Genomic DNA, 15,539 nt, shown 5'->3' with positions numbered 1-15,539 from the left:
ATAGACAATAAGTAATTGACATATTTTATTTTTTTTACTTTTTATTTTTTTCTCATCGACTATTGTTATCAAGTGTCGACTTGTTATTTATAAAGTGATTAAATTGAAAAATAATTAAAATAAAATAAAATAAAAATTTATGAACAAAATAAAATTAGATGTCAAAAGAATAACTTCACCCACAATTTTATCGCATAAGGGGGGGCAAATGGAAGACGGCATGTGTAGATAGTTATTAAGCAGCATACTAATTCAGATTTGTAGTTCGGTGTTTTCTCATCTGTAGCAGACTTAAGGCTTTGCTTGCTGCAGAGTTAGGTCTAGTGCTGTTTGGATTGATGAAAAGGAGATGGGACTAATGGAAAACAAAATTAAGGAAACAAGGAAAGAAATCTTGCTGCATGCAGCAGAGATATACGTAAAGGTAAAAGAAAAGGCTTCTTTATAAAACCCAACTGAATATACAAACATATACACATATAAGTAAACTGAGTAGATTCACGGGCACTTATGTTACTGCAGGTTTTTCATCCCAAGTTTGGCAAGACACCTGAAAGCACACAGCAAGAAGAGATCCACAAGTTATGATTGAAGCACAAGCCATTGAATCATGAATCATTTATTTGATTCAAATGATAACCCAAAAGGGCACCAAGTGAAACTGCCTTATTCTTTTAACCTCTCTGCACCCCCAGAAAAATAAATATGAAACTTGCCACCACACACATTGTTACAGCTAAATTGAACACAACAGCAGATGAATTTCAGATAATATTAATTGGGGTGATGATGCCAAAATAATGAGAAGACAACTGTGTACAGAAACAAGCAACGGTTTCCTCTTCAATGCACACAGATGAAGTGCATAGATAATGCCCCACAAAAGCAAGATGCCAAAAGAATCACTTTGGTTCTCGAAAGAATCAGCAAAGTGGAGATATTGACATATATAGAGATGCTTCCTTCAAATAATTTCAACTCCTTACTGTCATTCTTCCTGAGAATGAAAAATGTTTTACAATTCATTATACTGAAATCCCTACGATGCATATCAAAACGAACAATGCAACTACAATTTTATTTAGGAAAAGAAAAAGGAAGAAGAAGAGCAGTATCGTAAAACAGACATGCAATCCAGCAGTAGAGCCAAAGGGGCGATTTACTATTTCAACAATACAACTTTACATCAGACCACCACCACCACCAAACCCCTCCCAAAAGAAAATAAATATATTAAACATTAGAAAACGAAAAAACAAGAGCTGCCACTAATAAAAATCTAAAATTTTTAAAACCATAAGTAAATCAGATCACTTCTCCATTTCTGAGGAAAAAATACTTCGATCTTAGATTCTATCCACAGTAAAATGCCAAAATTTAAAAATTATGATTTCACTTACAGTAATCAGAGGGTTTAAGAAGCTTCTGACTAATGAAGTCTAAAAAGCTGTACTCCTAGACATTGGTTCTTGAGAAACAGCACCCCTGTTTGTTGCCATGGAAGATTGTGGAATGCCACTTCTTACCTGACTGCTATTGGATTCTGACCCATGACACTGCGAGGCCAAATATTCAAGAGCAACAACTATATCACCAATAAGAGGGCGAAAATTTGCTTCCTCATGAAGACACATTGCAGTAATGGCAATTGCATAGTTCAAACAGCGGCGAGGATAGCACCCTTGCAACAGAGGATCAACCAATTGATAGAACTTCTTCTGGTCCTTAAGAAATGGGCGAGCCTATAATCACAAAAAGGAAAAAAAAAATTAATCTACTGCTGCGAGATGATTAGAAGCATCCCAAGATAAATAAAGTGGGACGGGCTCTTGCTAGTCCATCATTTAGTCACAATTACTCTGGCTATCAAATATTGTTCTATAGAGTCTTCAAATTACTCCATCAGACAATATTAATGTTTGACACTTTGATAGTCTTAAGATGCTTTACTGCTAGGAGGACGCCTATGTTATGGAAATTGGGATGAAAAAACAATTTGAAGATGAAAAGTAGAGGTCAAAAGTATAGCAAATGCAAAGTAAACATAACCAAGCATTATCATTATGCTGTAGATCAATCTATTGCTTTTGATGATCCGGGTGAAATAATATATGAAGAGGCCAGAAACGAGGAAGATGGAAAGGAGTATATTTAAGATGTTACAACCTGAAGTTGCCTGACTATTAAGTATTAACAACAACATGAAGTTTGGACAAAAGGGAAAGAGTTATGGAGGATGGAATTAGCATTAAATAATGAAGTAATGTGGATGACCATGTGAAGGCACCAAATGAAAGAAAGTAAGATTTGACTCACCCAAGCAACTAGATTTTGCTCTCCTGGTCTCTTAGAGCGATCTATTGCCTTTCTACCAGTGATTAACTCCAGCAGAACAACACCAAAGCTATAAATGTCAGATTTGAGAGTCAATTTGCCACTCATAGCGTACTCTGGGGCACAGTATCCGTATGTTCCCATAACTCTGGTTGAAACATGTGTATTTTCACCAACTGGTCCCAATTTTGCAAGCCCAAAATCCGATAGTTTTGGATTGAAATCAGTGTCTAGCAGAATATTTGCAGATTTCAGGTCTCGATATATAACAGGCGGATTTGCTTTGCAATGTAGGTACTCAAGGCCCCGAGCAGCACCAACAGCAATCTTCATCCGAGTGCTCCAATTCAATGGCTCTTTATCAGGATCTAGATCTGTAAAACATAAACCAGCTCAGCATAACCATGTAACCCACTAGAGCATTTATTTTTTTCCCCACACTAAACAGAAAGAGAGGGAATTAAGGTATAACTAGCAATCATAGATAATAATAAAAATAACCATAGGAAATAGGATATATTCAGTTGAATGCAATTATTGGGAGTCAGCTTTCCAAAACAGAAGATTATTATAGAATAATTGAAGGTAAGATCCATAGTTTGGTGAAACTTCATCGAGATAGGTAGTACCCCTTAAACATATCATTATCATAAAGCTAATTCGCTTATTTCTTTGTACTTGCTAGAAGGGTGCTGATCAGTGGCGTCTGCTTACATACAGCTAAACGCATTTCTTGCCTATGCTAAGGAGATAATTTAATCTTCAGAGCTGGTTGACAATGATGAAAATGTTAAGGGGCTAAGAATAGAAAGGCTGATTAATTGGCAGGTTCCTTCAGGTGTGGTCAAAAGTTAAAACAGCTGGAACCCTGAGGATAGCTACTGGAACAATAACAAGTGGAAATAGTTATGGGATACTGCTTGGTCATTGTGTGGAGGTTGGTTATGAAGATTGAGACATGTTGTTTAATGTTGTAAGAGTGAGAACTCTTCCTTTCTAGAAGGTATCATGGAATTCCTCCAGGTATTGGAATATCCGATTTGACAAGGTTATATAGAAGGCAATGCTGCTTTGGATTGGCTGCCAACCTTGGACCTTGGGGTGCATTCATTTGAAACTACTCTTAAATACTGGGATAATTAGAGTTGCTCAATCATATTAGAGGGGAGGCTACCCCTCATATATGTGCTACGCTGTCTAGATTTGGGCTTTAGCTCCTAGTTTTAGCGAAAAGTTACAGTAAGAAACCCAAGAAGGAAAAGAAAAGAAAAAAGAATTGAACATGCATCATGGGAAGAACTATCAATTTCTAACAACAAACTTGAAATCTAGCAATATGAAGAAAACATGCACGAGTATTAGTTAAATTGCTAGAAACTCTTACCGAAAATATGGTCTTCCACGCTACCCATCTGCATGTACTCATAAACCAGTAGTCTTTGATCACCAGCAGTACAGTAGCCAATCAAGGTTACAAGATTAGAATGATGCAACAGACTCAACATAAGAACCTCCACTATGAATTCCTGAAACCCTTGAACACCATCATGATTGAGTTGCTTCACCGCAACAATCTGATCATCGATAACAATAAGAAATCAAGGTTTAGAAGTACTATGTATTAGAGAAAAGACTGAATCGTTTTAGAATTTGATCTAAATATACCTGGCCTGATTCTAACCGGCCTTTATAAACCCTTCCAAAACCTCCTTCTCCAATCAAATTCATCTCTCTAAAATTGTTGGTAGCAACAGCAAGCTCTCTAAATGTGAAACTCTGAGCACCACTCCTCTTGCCATTGTCCTTACCATTTACTTTCGCATTACCTGCACCGCCACAAAATGATTTTCTTTTACACAAACTAGAAGAAAGAATTGAACTTTAACAAAAAAACATTCTAATTAAAATTCAAATTACCATTCAAGTTCCATCTTCCCTTCCCGCTACCTGCAATTCAACACATTATTTCACATTTAGAAGAAAAGTTCAATATGCATTCATAAAATTAAAGCAAAAGATACTCAGAAAAAAAAAAAAAACTAAAGAAAAACAATTACAAAACAACAAACCTGAGGAATCAGAAGAATAGAGAGAGGCAGATCGAGGGCCACTTTCAATGTCGATCTTAGTATCCTTCCTGTGAGAACTTAAACAAGAAAAACACCTCATTTTTTTTAACAATACAAAATCTTTCTTCTTGGAAACTAAAATTGCTCACAATTGAATAGACCACTGAACAACAACTAAATTGTTCATCCGAACCCTAATTACCCTCCATCAGGGACACAACCAAAAGAAACAAAAATCGTTTATTTTTCCCTCCCCGAAAGAGGAGAGAAACCAAAACAACCGAAATTTCAATGCCGTGTGACCGTGTCCCCTCAATACGCAATAACTATAATCCGTATAACATTAAAAACCAAAATATTTAACTATAATTTAGTATACACTAAAAATTTCCACAAATAGAACCAAAAGGAAGAATTTAACATAACACATCAACAGCTCAAAATGGTATGGAAGGTTTAAGGAAAGGGTAAAACAGAGAGAAAATGACAGGTAGTCAGTTCCCAAAGCATAAATTTAGTAAAAGAATATGCAACAAATTAAGCGGCAGATTTAGCGGCAACTGAGACTCTTAATTAAAAATCATATTGTAGAAAAGGTGATGCAATGATGAGCAACTATTGCATTGGGTTCTCTTTGGATGAGGTGGGCCTCCTTCTTTTTTCCTGTATTTATATTGTTAATTTTTTTAAATAAAAACTACTGATCGATTTATTTTTTTCATTAATGTTTGTGCATGAATGTAATGCCAGTCGCTCTCCATCCTTCTCACACTCCTACACAAAGACCCACTTTTTGTTTTTTCCAATATCTCTCTCTGTTTCTGAATTTAAACTGTGCCGTTCGGTGGATGGCGTCGGGTTTAAGTTTACCTTTTGACATTATTGCCTTTGCCTCTGTTTGTTCTTATTGCAAAATTTCCTATCATTAGAACCGCATAACGTGACAAAGCTTACAGCTTTTTTCCTTTCTTTTTTTATTTTTTATTTTTTCTCTTTAATTCGGTGAGCTACTTTGATCCCGTGTTGTAGGAGGTTGTCTGTATCTAACTTCTTTAACTATTCTTGTGTTGGGTTTTAAAAGACGACAAAATTTTAGACAGCGATTCTAGGTTTTGGATGGATTAAGTGAAATAATTATATACATATACCATTTTCGTTTTCCATTCTTGAAAAAGCTCAAAGCTTTTTCCAATTCCTCCAGAGTTGTAACTACCTAAAAAGCTGAAACAATTTAGGGATGATGGGAAACACTAAGAAGAAGAAAAGCATGGATAATAAAGAAACCAATTATGAAATAAACTATTGCTGTCACTGTAACAGTGAAAGGCCCTTCTTTGGTCCGAACATATAATATAATACTATTAAGATATGGTTGAGTTATTTAACATGTCTTTCCGGATATCTCTTGGGATGCACTAGCAAATCAAGAAAAGGTATCTTTTTTAAAAGTTTGGTATGAATCCCTAAATCCACGGATAATATCTAATATTTGATTCGTTTATGTATGAAGTACGTACCAATTATATGTGAATATAATAAATGGTAGAAATTGTAATTTTCTTTGGTTTCTACAGGGGATTTTCAGGTGGATGATATTGGATAATGCCTGTGATGCTTCTCAATCTAATGCCATGCATGAGTTTTATGAGGTAAAAGGGAAAGGAAAAATGGTGTTTTTAGTGGGAGGGAAGGGAGTCATTATAATGAAAGAATAACATTTTTATCCTATCATAAATTGTTTATTTAAATAAAAAATACAAAAATATAATTGTAAAAAGAATATTAATCTTATTATTCAATTTATATTGAATTGCAAATTACGGTTGGAATTCTTTTCATTACAAATTGGAGTAAAACTAATTTCACATTTTATAATGGAAATAAAGAGGTAATTAATAGTTATTTATTCATTTCCTCTTGCACAGGATGTTCATAGCCAGAGAAAGAAAAGATGAGAAATGGATCTCCTATCAGCCACTTCCATTTAAACCAAAAGAGTAAAAACCGGCAAGGCTCCTTCATTGATAAATGATTGGCTTTATGGGACACAAATGATTCAATACTTTGCTTGCCTTTTTGACCAACAACAACATTAAAACAAACACATGATGTGCTTATCTTTCTCTTCTAAAACTGTTGATAGGCCTTAATAAAACATTAAACCATTTCTAGTCGAACTAAGCAGCCCCTTCTTCACTTTCAAATCACAAGGCGCGTGGCCCCTATCATCGATTGTCCAGTTACGATGATGATTGGTGACCATCTCGACCTCGACATTAATGGGTCCGGACTTCTATCTACAGTAATTGCTGATCACAGGAAAAGAGAGGGACCGAGTGGGTCCATGTCGTGCAAAACTTGACCATCATGATGCTGATTTTTCAGTTCATTTTGTTGCCTCTTTCTGTGATGAGTCCGTTATAAGCCCAAGCACCCTTTTCTTTTCATTGGACCACTTCTTCTTCCTTTTGATTCGGTCTGTACAACAATACATCGAGCGAGTTTCAAATTTTGTGTCCGAATTTGCACATGGCGTGAATGATTTATATTATATAAATCGAGCGGTAAGAGTAAATGTTCATAAAATTAAAGTTTTAATAATATATAATTGATCTAACATCTGAATTATTGTTATTTTTAAAACATACTGCTTCTTCAAAGTCAGGAGGATTCTATTCATGAACATGTGTAGGCAATAGTGATAGCCTACCAACCATATTTACACCCTGCATTAATTCATTTTATTGAATACGAGGATTCAATACCCACCATGCAAATTTCGCACTTCACGCCAAACAAAATAAATGATCTGGGTAAATTTTTGTTTGAACATGGAATTTTTTGAACTGGGTCGAATATAGATGATTGATATCTAAAAGAAAACAAAAAGAAGAAATGAAATGGAAGTCAAGAGATCCTACACTCTAAATTTTGCAGAAAGGCCCACATCTCATGGGCTTAGCAGTAGGCAGTATTCAGAACAGCAGTTGAGATGTGTTCTATAAGCAACAATCAGTTTGGCACTCGGCAGTGGCCTTCGCCTAAGATTGGGCAACTGTGATTTTCACACAAGAGCTCAATCCACAGAATTCTAAATCTTCCCGATTCACGCCGAAAGCAAGGGCTAAAAAGAAACATGTTTCTAATTCTTGTAACAAATTAAATATAGATAGACAGGCCAGAAATCCAACCTCAGCAAAAGGATAAATCTGAGTCTAATTTAGATTAGATTAAGCCACTTTATCTGGACAATAACTCATACATATCAAATGAAGCATCAGTTTTTTTTTTTTTTCTTCTTTAGATAGCTAGGATTGAAAATATCAATCAAGCAAGACCTTTTTTGTGTGAATTTGAGTACAAAATTCTACTCCTCCAAAAACAAAACAGTAATCAAATTATTACTGGAGTTGTTTCTTCACATTCAAAGCAATTAATCAATGGTCACAGGAAAATAAAATGAAGTGATATTACATTGTTAAACGGACAAATAAGAAATTGGTGACTTCCCGACATTCTAAGTTTGTAATCCCTTTTTTCATCCATGCATATGAAATGAAAGTAGAGAAACGACAATAATAAAGTAAAAAGTGATGACTTTTGCAACAATTAAAGGATATATATATATATACATTATCCACTTTATTGAACAGAAATGTAAATAGTATATAATAAAATGGCTTGAAATTCGAGGAATGAACCTTTGTGTGCAATGGAAGTTCAACACGTGATGGACACAAGAGAGAGAGCATTGTTAGCTGTAAAGCCATATGCTCCCCTTTCCTTCACTTGCTGCTCAGGTCATTCCCAATTCCTTTCCTACGATGTATTTAGAAATAAATAAGTTAATCTTGATTTGCATGGTCACTTTTCGTAATTATCTGCAAAACTTTAATTATAAAGTAGTATTAATTAATCCATTCCCAATTGATTTAGTTGGAGAGTAGTATAGTAATCAATTTAGGCTTCTGTTGAGTATTAAGCATCAGGATTCTATATTAGAACGGAATAGGAAGAATATTAATGATCAATTCTTCAAACAGATATATTTGATTGATTAGTAGAAGAAGAAAAAGAAGAAACGTGAAAACTCGAGATTTGTAGTTAGAATTTTCAGCCATTCTTCTAACTGCGTATTCAAACATGAATACTATAGAAAAATCCCCATCAGCCCCTCTTCTCTATTTGCTCTCTATAGGGAGATCAAGCGAAGGCGGAGGAGGAGGCGGCGACATTAGTAATATAACCGAAACCATGCGTTGCAGGGCTTCTGCAATGGTTCTCATTTCTTTTATCTCCGCCTTCCTTTGCGTTTCTTTCTCTCTGTATTTTTCTCGCAATTCAATTTACACCACTCAAGTTCTATATCCTTCTCCTAATCTCGTTCCTCCTAACAATGCCATTCAAGAAAGCATAATCCTAAACCTAAACCATCCTCAACGCGTTCAAGATTCTATTTTCACTCCTTCTGTTTCTGTTTTGTTTCCTGATTGGGAGGTTCTTGTTATTGTCTCTCCGGAGATTCACTCTGATTTTCCCTTTCTTTCTGCCCACAATCTCACGTGTTTTTACCCTAATAATGCCACTTCTCCGGCTAGATTTTCCGAAATCTTGCCTTCAACCAACCAAACTACATTTAAATGTCTACTTCCCCGAAGCTCACGGCGGAGATTGCCATTCGTGGCGCCAGTTCTGATGAGATTGTTGGAGAAGGAATTACCGATTCCTCGGCCGTTGTCTTCGCCTCCGGAGGAAATTTTGAGATGGAGCAAACTTGTTTACGAGTCGTTCTCCGCCGAGAACGATGTCGTTTTATTTGCTAAAGGTTTAAACAACCGGCAAGGGATCAACAGGTCTCCAAGCGAATTACGGTGCGTGTTTATCCATGAGTCTGACAACAATATCATCGTTAAAACGGCCGTTACCAGCTCAATACAAGAGGTGTTTAGGTGTGATCATCCGGATTTAACGGCGTTAGTTTCTGGCGTGGAAGAAGGAGAAGACCCAATCAAACTCAAAGTATCTCTCGAAGTTTTGGAGGTTAAGAAGGTAATGCCAACGGTGTCGTATTACAACCCCTGGCGTAAGATAGCAAACCCAGAAACAAAGAAATCACAACTATGCGCCACTACTATGGTTTACAACGTGGGGAAATACTTGAGAGAATGGGTGATGTATCATTCGAAGATTGGCATCGAAAAGTTCATATTGTATGATAACGACAGTGATGATGATTTAAGTATTGTGGTTAAAGAGCTGAACCAACAAGGCTATAACGTAGAGACGTTATTATGGTTTTGGCCCAAGACTCAAGAAGCTGTTTTTTCACATGCTGCTTTACACGCTCGGGATTCATGCAAATGGATGATGTACGTGGATGTTGATGAATTTGTGTTTGCACCTTCGTGGGATAACTCATCACAGCCGTTTGATCGTTTGTTAAAATCTTTACTGCCGTCGTCAGGTGAAATGATCGGCCAAGTCTCGATCAAGTGCAACGAATTTGGACCGTCCAATCAAAAGTCAAACCCAGTAGAAGGAGTGACGCAAGGGTACAACTGTAGACGGCGAGTAGAGAATCGACACAAGTCGATAGTGTTATTAGAGGCCATCCATCGTTCATTGCATAATGTGATACACCATTTTTCATTAAAAGAAGAGTACAGAACGAAGCAGTTGAGTTTGGAAAGAGCAGTAGTGAACCATTATAAGTACCAAGCGTGGTCCGAGTTTAAAGCCAAGTTTAGGAGAAGAGTATCTGCTTATGTGGTAGATTGGATGCAAGCGATGAACCCAGAGTCTAAGGATAGAACGCCAGGGTTAGGGTATGAGGCAATTGAGCCGCCGGGATGGGAAAATAAGTTTTGTGAGGTTAGAGATGATAGGTTGAAATTCCTAACACAAAAGTGGTTTGGTACACAAAGAGAGACAGGGTACAGGATGGCATGGCAAAGTTGAAAGAGTTGTACACATGAAGGGTTTCAAGTTGATTGGTTTTTCTAGTTTATATTTTAAAAAGTTAGTCAAAACTGTTTTGTTTTGAGTAGAGATTTTCTTAATTGATGAAATTCTAGGCGGCAACACATTAATTGGAAATCAGTTTAGGTTTATTTGTTGATAAAAATGTTAAAAAGACAATTAACAATGTTACATATATGTTAATCATCCAATACATGTCAAATATATTTACTATATTGGACAATTAAATATGCATTGTCTGGTCTGAAATTCTTGTATCCAGTATAAGAGGATAGGAAAAGGGAACATCTTTCACGTTATCAAGTGCTGATGAAGTTTTGCTTGCTATGTGATTTTTCTCATTTCATTCATTCATTGCACAATAATCAGTGAAAGAGTTTGCATTTATAATTGGATGGAGAAAAGAGAAGCCCCCAACTTACTCAGTAAATAAATATAAATATGTACGGATTGTTCTAATATTTTATATATTTAGATTTACCTATTCAATATTATTCTTGTTTCTATGAACAACTTTTCACTATTTTTATTTTAGTCTCTTATTGAATTAATATTAAAGTTTTAAACTTTGGCTTTTCTGCAATAATGGTAATTTCAAATGTAATTTACGCAGTAGTCGCATGGTTGAGCATTTGAGATTTAACTTCTAAATTTAATTTAACTGCTTCTTTTATTAAAATCTTGAATTTAAATGCAATTCGATTCAAATTTAATTTTTTATTAATTTTTCTTAAAGAAATTATTAAATCTAATTAAGGACTAATTAAATTCACTGTAATAAAATTTAAGATATTAATATTTACAATTCAGATTTTCTCCGTATTCAATATAAATATCATTTATCATGTTTATAATTTATTTTATATTTTAACTGAATAAATAAGATTTTATAGGGAATTATATTTATTATGTAATAAATACTACCTTATTAAATAATAAAATTGTTAATATATTTAACGTACAACTAACAATGTTAAATCTATAATAAATAAAATTAAAATTTATGAATAAGATAGATAATTTTTATAATATTTTTAAAAGTATATTAAAAGTTTCTTTTATCAAAAAGAACTAGAGTTCTTTTAACTTCTAAATTATAGAAACCTGCTTAACTATATAAATATATTAAAAAATTTTATAGTCGCACATTTATGATCAAATGAAATTTATGATTGTTAAGAGGTTATAACTTAATGGAGGTTTGAGTATTAAATATTTTTTTTGGACTTAATACTTAATTTTATAATAAAATTATAGAAATATCTTATTATATTATACAAATAAGATTGATGAGGTAAAATAAAATTGTATTAAAGTAAAATATAATATTATATTTTTTAAAGTTATATATACAGATAGTACTATATAGAGCACGAAATCTTTTAAAAAAACGTATCCACTGAAGTAAAAAACATTGAAAATCTTAGAAAATAAATTTTGAAAGATTAGGAACAATTATTGGTGAAGATGTATAAGGCAGTTGAGATGAAGAATGCTAAAATGGATTGGCATGAATTTGAGTTTTGAGGAGTTGTTATTATGAGAATGATTATTACTGTGTCCCAAGTTTGCCGAATATGCTGCTGGCGTATCAAGTCAAACCGATATTGCAAATAGTGGGCCAATAAAACCTTAGTGAAGGCCCCCCAACAATAAAAATAAAGGAAAATGAAAAAGAATTACTGGCCGTTTATCTAGAGCTATGCTCATATTTGGTGGCACACTTTTATTTAGAGTGTTGAATTATAAGGCCTGTGAAGTGGGGCTTCTTCAATCAATTGATAGCCAATAATAACAAGCCTCCAAAAATGATCCATTTTTAACAGGCGGCGGCGCCTACTGTTTTTCGGCCTGGACTTTAGCCTCAGTTTTTATTTAACCCACAGAAGCAAAATGCTGCAGATTATGAGTTGGTTGCACATTGATTTCTTTTCCTCTTTTTAAAGGAAAATCGTGTTCTATAAATATATTTGAAACTTGCTTCTTCTTCTTTTTTAAATATATCTGACAATATAATTAACCTATTAGAAACCTATATATATGCTGTGAACACATTCTAGAAAAAACTCAGTGGCCACCGGTTTTTTTGTTAAGAAAGAAAAAGGGAAAAGTTGTAGTTTCTCTTTACCTATTTACTTGTTAGTAGCCTTTATGATAGTTTGGTTTTATAGCTGACGTTCCAGGAGCAGCATGCAAAAGCAGTTGATGGTTTATCGACTTTCAGGACTCCTTTTCTCGTCTCTATATAGACTTCCCTGTTCCTTCATCTTCCAAACCCACTGCTCTTATTAAGTTTCATTCTGCCATTTCCTTTTTTCTTTTCTAACAATATTATAACTCTTGCACATCCAATACTTGTATACTTATTCTGTTCTTTAAGCTATGTGCATAGCTGCGTTTATTTGGCAAGCTCACCCTCTCTACCCTCTCTTTCTCTTGCAAAATAGAGATGAATTTCACAACAGGCACGTTCTTCCTTTTATGAGATTTAAGTTTCATTTTCTTCTCTAGGGCTTTTTGATATGCTGGTGCGGAAAAGTTGCTAATTGGCTTTTATGTATGCACATTTTATGTAGGCCGACAGAACCAGTGGCATGGTGGGATGGATGCGATGTGTTGGGGGGACGAGATGCTGTAGCAGGAGGAACATGGTTGGGGTGTTCAAGGTCGGGCAGAGTTGCTTTCCTTACAAATGTCTTGGAGCTTCATGCTCTACCTGAGGCAAGGAGTCGAGGGGAACTCCCTGTCCTTTTCTTGGAGGTAACAACTAAACAGAAAATAGCTGTACCCTGTTTCACGAATTCTACTGTTATGAACTTCCTTTTGTAAAATAAAAAAATCTTCTTTTTCTGCATCATCATCATCATCATAGAGCCCAAAAAGTCCAAAGGAATTTGCAGAAATGCTGGTGAAAGAGGCTCATCAGTACAATGGGTTTAACCTTATATTGGCCGACATATCATCAAAAAGCATGGTCTATATCTCCAACAGGCCCAAAGGGGAACCTGTTGTCGTACAAGAGGTTTCTCCTGGCATTCATGTTCTTTCCAATGCAAAGCTTGACTCACCCTGGCCCAAGGTTAGACTTCTTTTTCTTTTCTGAGTTTTGATAAACAACTTCAATTTCTAAGATATTCAATTGATCTTTTGATTCTCATTTAGGTGCAGCGCTTGAAACTGAATTTTAAGGAGCAGCTCGATACATACGGTGGTGAAGATGAAATACCTGTTGAAGGGATGCTTGAAAAACTAATGAGGGATACTGTTCGAGCTGAGAAAAGCGGGCTGCCTGGCATTTGTTCTCTTGATTGGGAACACAATCTGAGCTCCATATTTGTTGAAGTTCACACCCCACTGGTAGACATATTAGAAATGTTATTTATTTGGTTGAATGGAAGTTAAAACATTTTGCTTATAGGGATGTCTTTTGTACAGGGATGTTACGGCACAAGAAGCACTACTGCTTTGACTGTAAGAGCAAATGGAGAAGTAAGCTTCTATGAAACGTATCTTGAAGACAATATTTGGAAGGAAAAGACTGTGAATTATCGGATATTGAAAGCTGAAGCATATTGAGAGAGTCGGAAGTAATTACTAGTGCCTATATAGGGAACCATCCATTTACATGCTTGATTTGATGTATCCGTCATTGCAGGTTGACAGATAAAAGAAAATGTAGTATAACCTTTTATCGACTAAGCAAAACCCTATTTATGGAATATCAGCATATAGTATGTGCCTGTGCTACAACTCTTTATGTTTTCTCAGTCTCCCAATGAGGTGACGGTGAGATGCTCTCAATCCTACAAGGAAATCTTAAAAGGCAAAAAAAAAAAAAGAAAAAGAATTAAACAAAAAGGAAAAGTAAACTGGCAAAGTTTCATATCCTGTATCTTTATATACTTGAAATTCAGCCCTAACATAATTCAACCCTCCATTTCCAAACCACAGCCAATGCTTCCCTTCTCTTTCCCCAAGCTCATCTAACAACTGTTCAACAAGCATGTACTTATCCGGATTCTTTCCCAGCTCAAGTATCAACCTTGCATACAGACTAGCGTCTAACATTCTCTTATCGTGCTTGGCAACAGCGAGAAGCTTCCAAGCAAGCTTCAAGCGTCCACCTTTAAGGAAACCTCGAATCATTGCTTCGATAACACCCCTACTTGCCAAACTAGTAAACTTCTGCCAGTCAATCGGTACTTTCAAGTCTTGATTCCTTGCCAAAATCTCGACAGTAGAAGCTAAAATCCTATCATCGGGGTAAAGTTGAGGTTGTTTCTGAGCCCAACAGAAGGTCTGCAGAGCTCTATCAGGAAAACCCATATGACCCAACTCTCGAATTGTTAAAGACAAGGACCCTTTACGCAAGAAACGAGCACAATCATCAAGAACCGCAGAAACATCATCATCTGGGTTAAGACATTTAATCTGCTTGGCTAAACTGATAAGAAAACTTGGATTTTTGTATACTTTATTGCATATAGGTGACCGTAAAGAGACTACAACATTTCTATTGTGTTTCTTTGGAGAAGGAGGTCCTAGAGGTCTTAGCTTGTGAGGAAGTGGGAGTGAGAGGGGCCTTTCTCTATTCAAATTCCCTGGCTTTTGAGGGATTCTCCCTTGAAAAAAGAGATGATATTGCTTCAATCTCATCTGATTCCAAAACAACCATTTTGTTCTTTTTCTTCTTGATTCAAATCACCGCACCATCATCAACTAGAAATGAATCCATTTGGAGGGGGTCAACGCCAGCTGTTGGCTTTTTAAGGAATAAGTTAACCCCAAAATCAGGAGGAAGCTTGGATCGTCGAGTAGATTGAAGGGCTTTAGGGAGTTTTCTTTTCTGTAGTATGTTTTTGTATTGGAAAGGGACATCAAAGTTAAATTTCTACAAAGTTAAATTTATGGGACAGAGGCTTATGGACAAGAATTTGGAGACCATTTTCTTTGTAATAGAAGTAAAAAATATCAAGACGTGTACTTTTTAGGCATTGCAGCGGCTAAATTAGTGCTTCTGAGGTATTGCAGCAGTGAAGATTGGCAGTGGAATGACAAATAGAGATTTCGTCGAACACTCGGTGTGCTTTCTAAGCAATTGGTCGCTTCCAGAGAAAAGGATGATTAAAAACATTTTACCAAATAATGATCCCACAC

General features: G+C 35.5%; 3 protein-coding genes and 1 pseudogene across 4 annotated transcripts; 2 read left to right on the top strand and 2 right to left on the bottom strand.

Annotated features, from left to right (window-relative positions):
- Window positions 1-419: 419 nt before the first annotated feature.
- Window positions 420-5,472, bottom strand: LOC8273618 (probable serine/threonine-protein kinase PBL21). 2 transcript variants are annotated; one of them, XM_015721212.3, is made up of 7 exons: window positions 4,404-5,472; window positions 4,252-4,281; window positions 4,000-4,160; window positions 3,719-3,908; window positions 2,317-2,708; window positions 1,401-1,742; window positions 420-997 (listed from the first exon to the last, which is right to left on the bottom strand). In XM_015721212.3, exons 1-6 carry the CDS (start codon window positions 4,501-4,503, stop codon window positions 1,440-1,442), a joined length of 1,176 nt encoding a protein of 391 aa, XP_015576698.2. In that variant the 5' UTR covers window positions 4,504-5,472; the 3' UTR covers window positions 420-997; window positions 1,401-1,439. The 2 variants fall into 2 exon arrangements, with proteins under 2 accessions (XP_015576698.2, XP_015576703.2); XM_015721217.3 differs by having other exon boundaries at window positions 420-550; window positions 4,404-5,471.
- Window positions 5,473-8,097: 2,625 nt separating this feature from the next.
- Window positions 8,098-10,681, top strand: LOC8273619 (glycosyltransferase family 92 protein RCOM_0530710). The gene has a single exon (XM_002510637.3). The coding sequence runs from the start codon at window positions 8,547-8,549 to the stop codon at window positions 10,359-10,361; it is 1,815 nt and encodes a 604-aa protein (XP_002510683.1). The 5' UTR covers window positions 8,098-8,546; the 3' UTR covers window positions 10,362-10,681.
- Window positions 10,682-12,422: 1,741 nt separating this feature from the next.
- On the top strand, window positions 12,423-14,132 carry LOC8273620 (transport and Golgi organization 2 homolog). Its single transcript, XM_015719468.3, has 5 exons — window positions 12,423-12,847; window positions 12,959-13,142; window positions 13,255-13,461; window positions 13,545-13,739; window positions 13,818-14,132. The coding sequence occupies exons 1-5, from the start codon at window positions 12,765-12,767 to the stop codon at window positions 13,956-13,958; spliced, it is 810 nt and encodes a 269-aa protein (XP_015574954.1). The 5' UTR covers window positions 12,423-12,764; the 3' UTR covers window positions 13,959-14,132.
- Window positions 13,967-15,454, bottom strand: LOC107261101 (annotated as a pseudogene).
- Window positions 15,455-15,539: the final 85 nt, after the last annotated feature.

Source organism: Ricinus communis, chromosome 2 (genome assembly GCF_019578655.1).
Source record: "Ricinus communis isolate WT05 ecotype wild-type chromosome 2, ASM1957865v1, whole genome shotgun sequence".
Lineage (NCBI taxonomy): Eukaryota > Viridiplantae > Streptophyta > Magnoliopsida > Malpighiales > Euphorbiaceae > Ricinus > Ricinus communis.
Note: the sequence above shows the minus strand (reverse complement) of the source record. Positions and strands in the feature narration are given on the sequence as shown.

Excerpts from the sequence above, each read along its gene's own strand:
- LOC8273618 (XM_015721212.3), bottom strand. The coding sequence starts at position 4,503 with ATGAGGTGTTTTTCTTGTTTAAGTTCTCACAGGAAGGATACTAAGATC. Across the intron at positions 4,282-4,403 it reads CTATTCTTCTGATTCCTCAG|GTAGCGGGAAGGGAAGATGG; the intron begins GTTTGTTGTTTT and ends GTTGAATTGCAG. Across the intron at positions 4,161-4,251 it reads GGGAAGATGGAACTTGAATG|GTAATGCGAAAGTAAATGGT; the intron begins GTAATTTGAATT and ends GTGGCGGTGCAG.
- LOC8273619 (XM_002510637.3), top strand. The coding sequence starts at position 8,547 with ATGAATACTATAGAAAAATCCCCATCAGCCCCTCTTCTCTATTTGCTC.
- LOC8273620 (XM_015719468.3), top strand. The coding sequence starts at position 12,765 with ATGTGCATAGCTGCGTTTATTTGGCAAGCTCACCCTCTCTACCCTCTC. Across the intron at positions 13,143-13,254 it reads TCCCTGTCCTTTTCTTGGAG|AGCCCAAAAAGTCCAAAGGA; the intron begins GTAACAACTAAA and ends TCATCATCATAG. Across the intron at positions 13,740-13,817 it reads TTGAAGTTCACACCCCACTG|GGATGTTACGGCACAAGAAG; the intron begins GTAGACATATTA and ends TCTTTTGTACAG.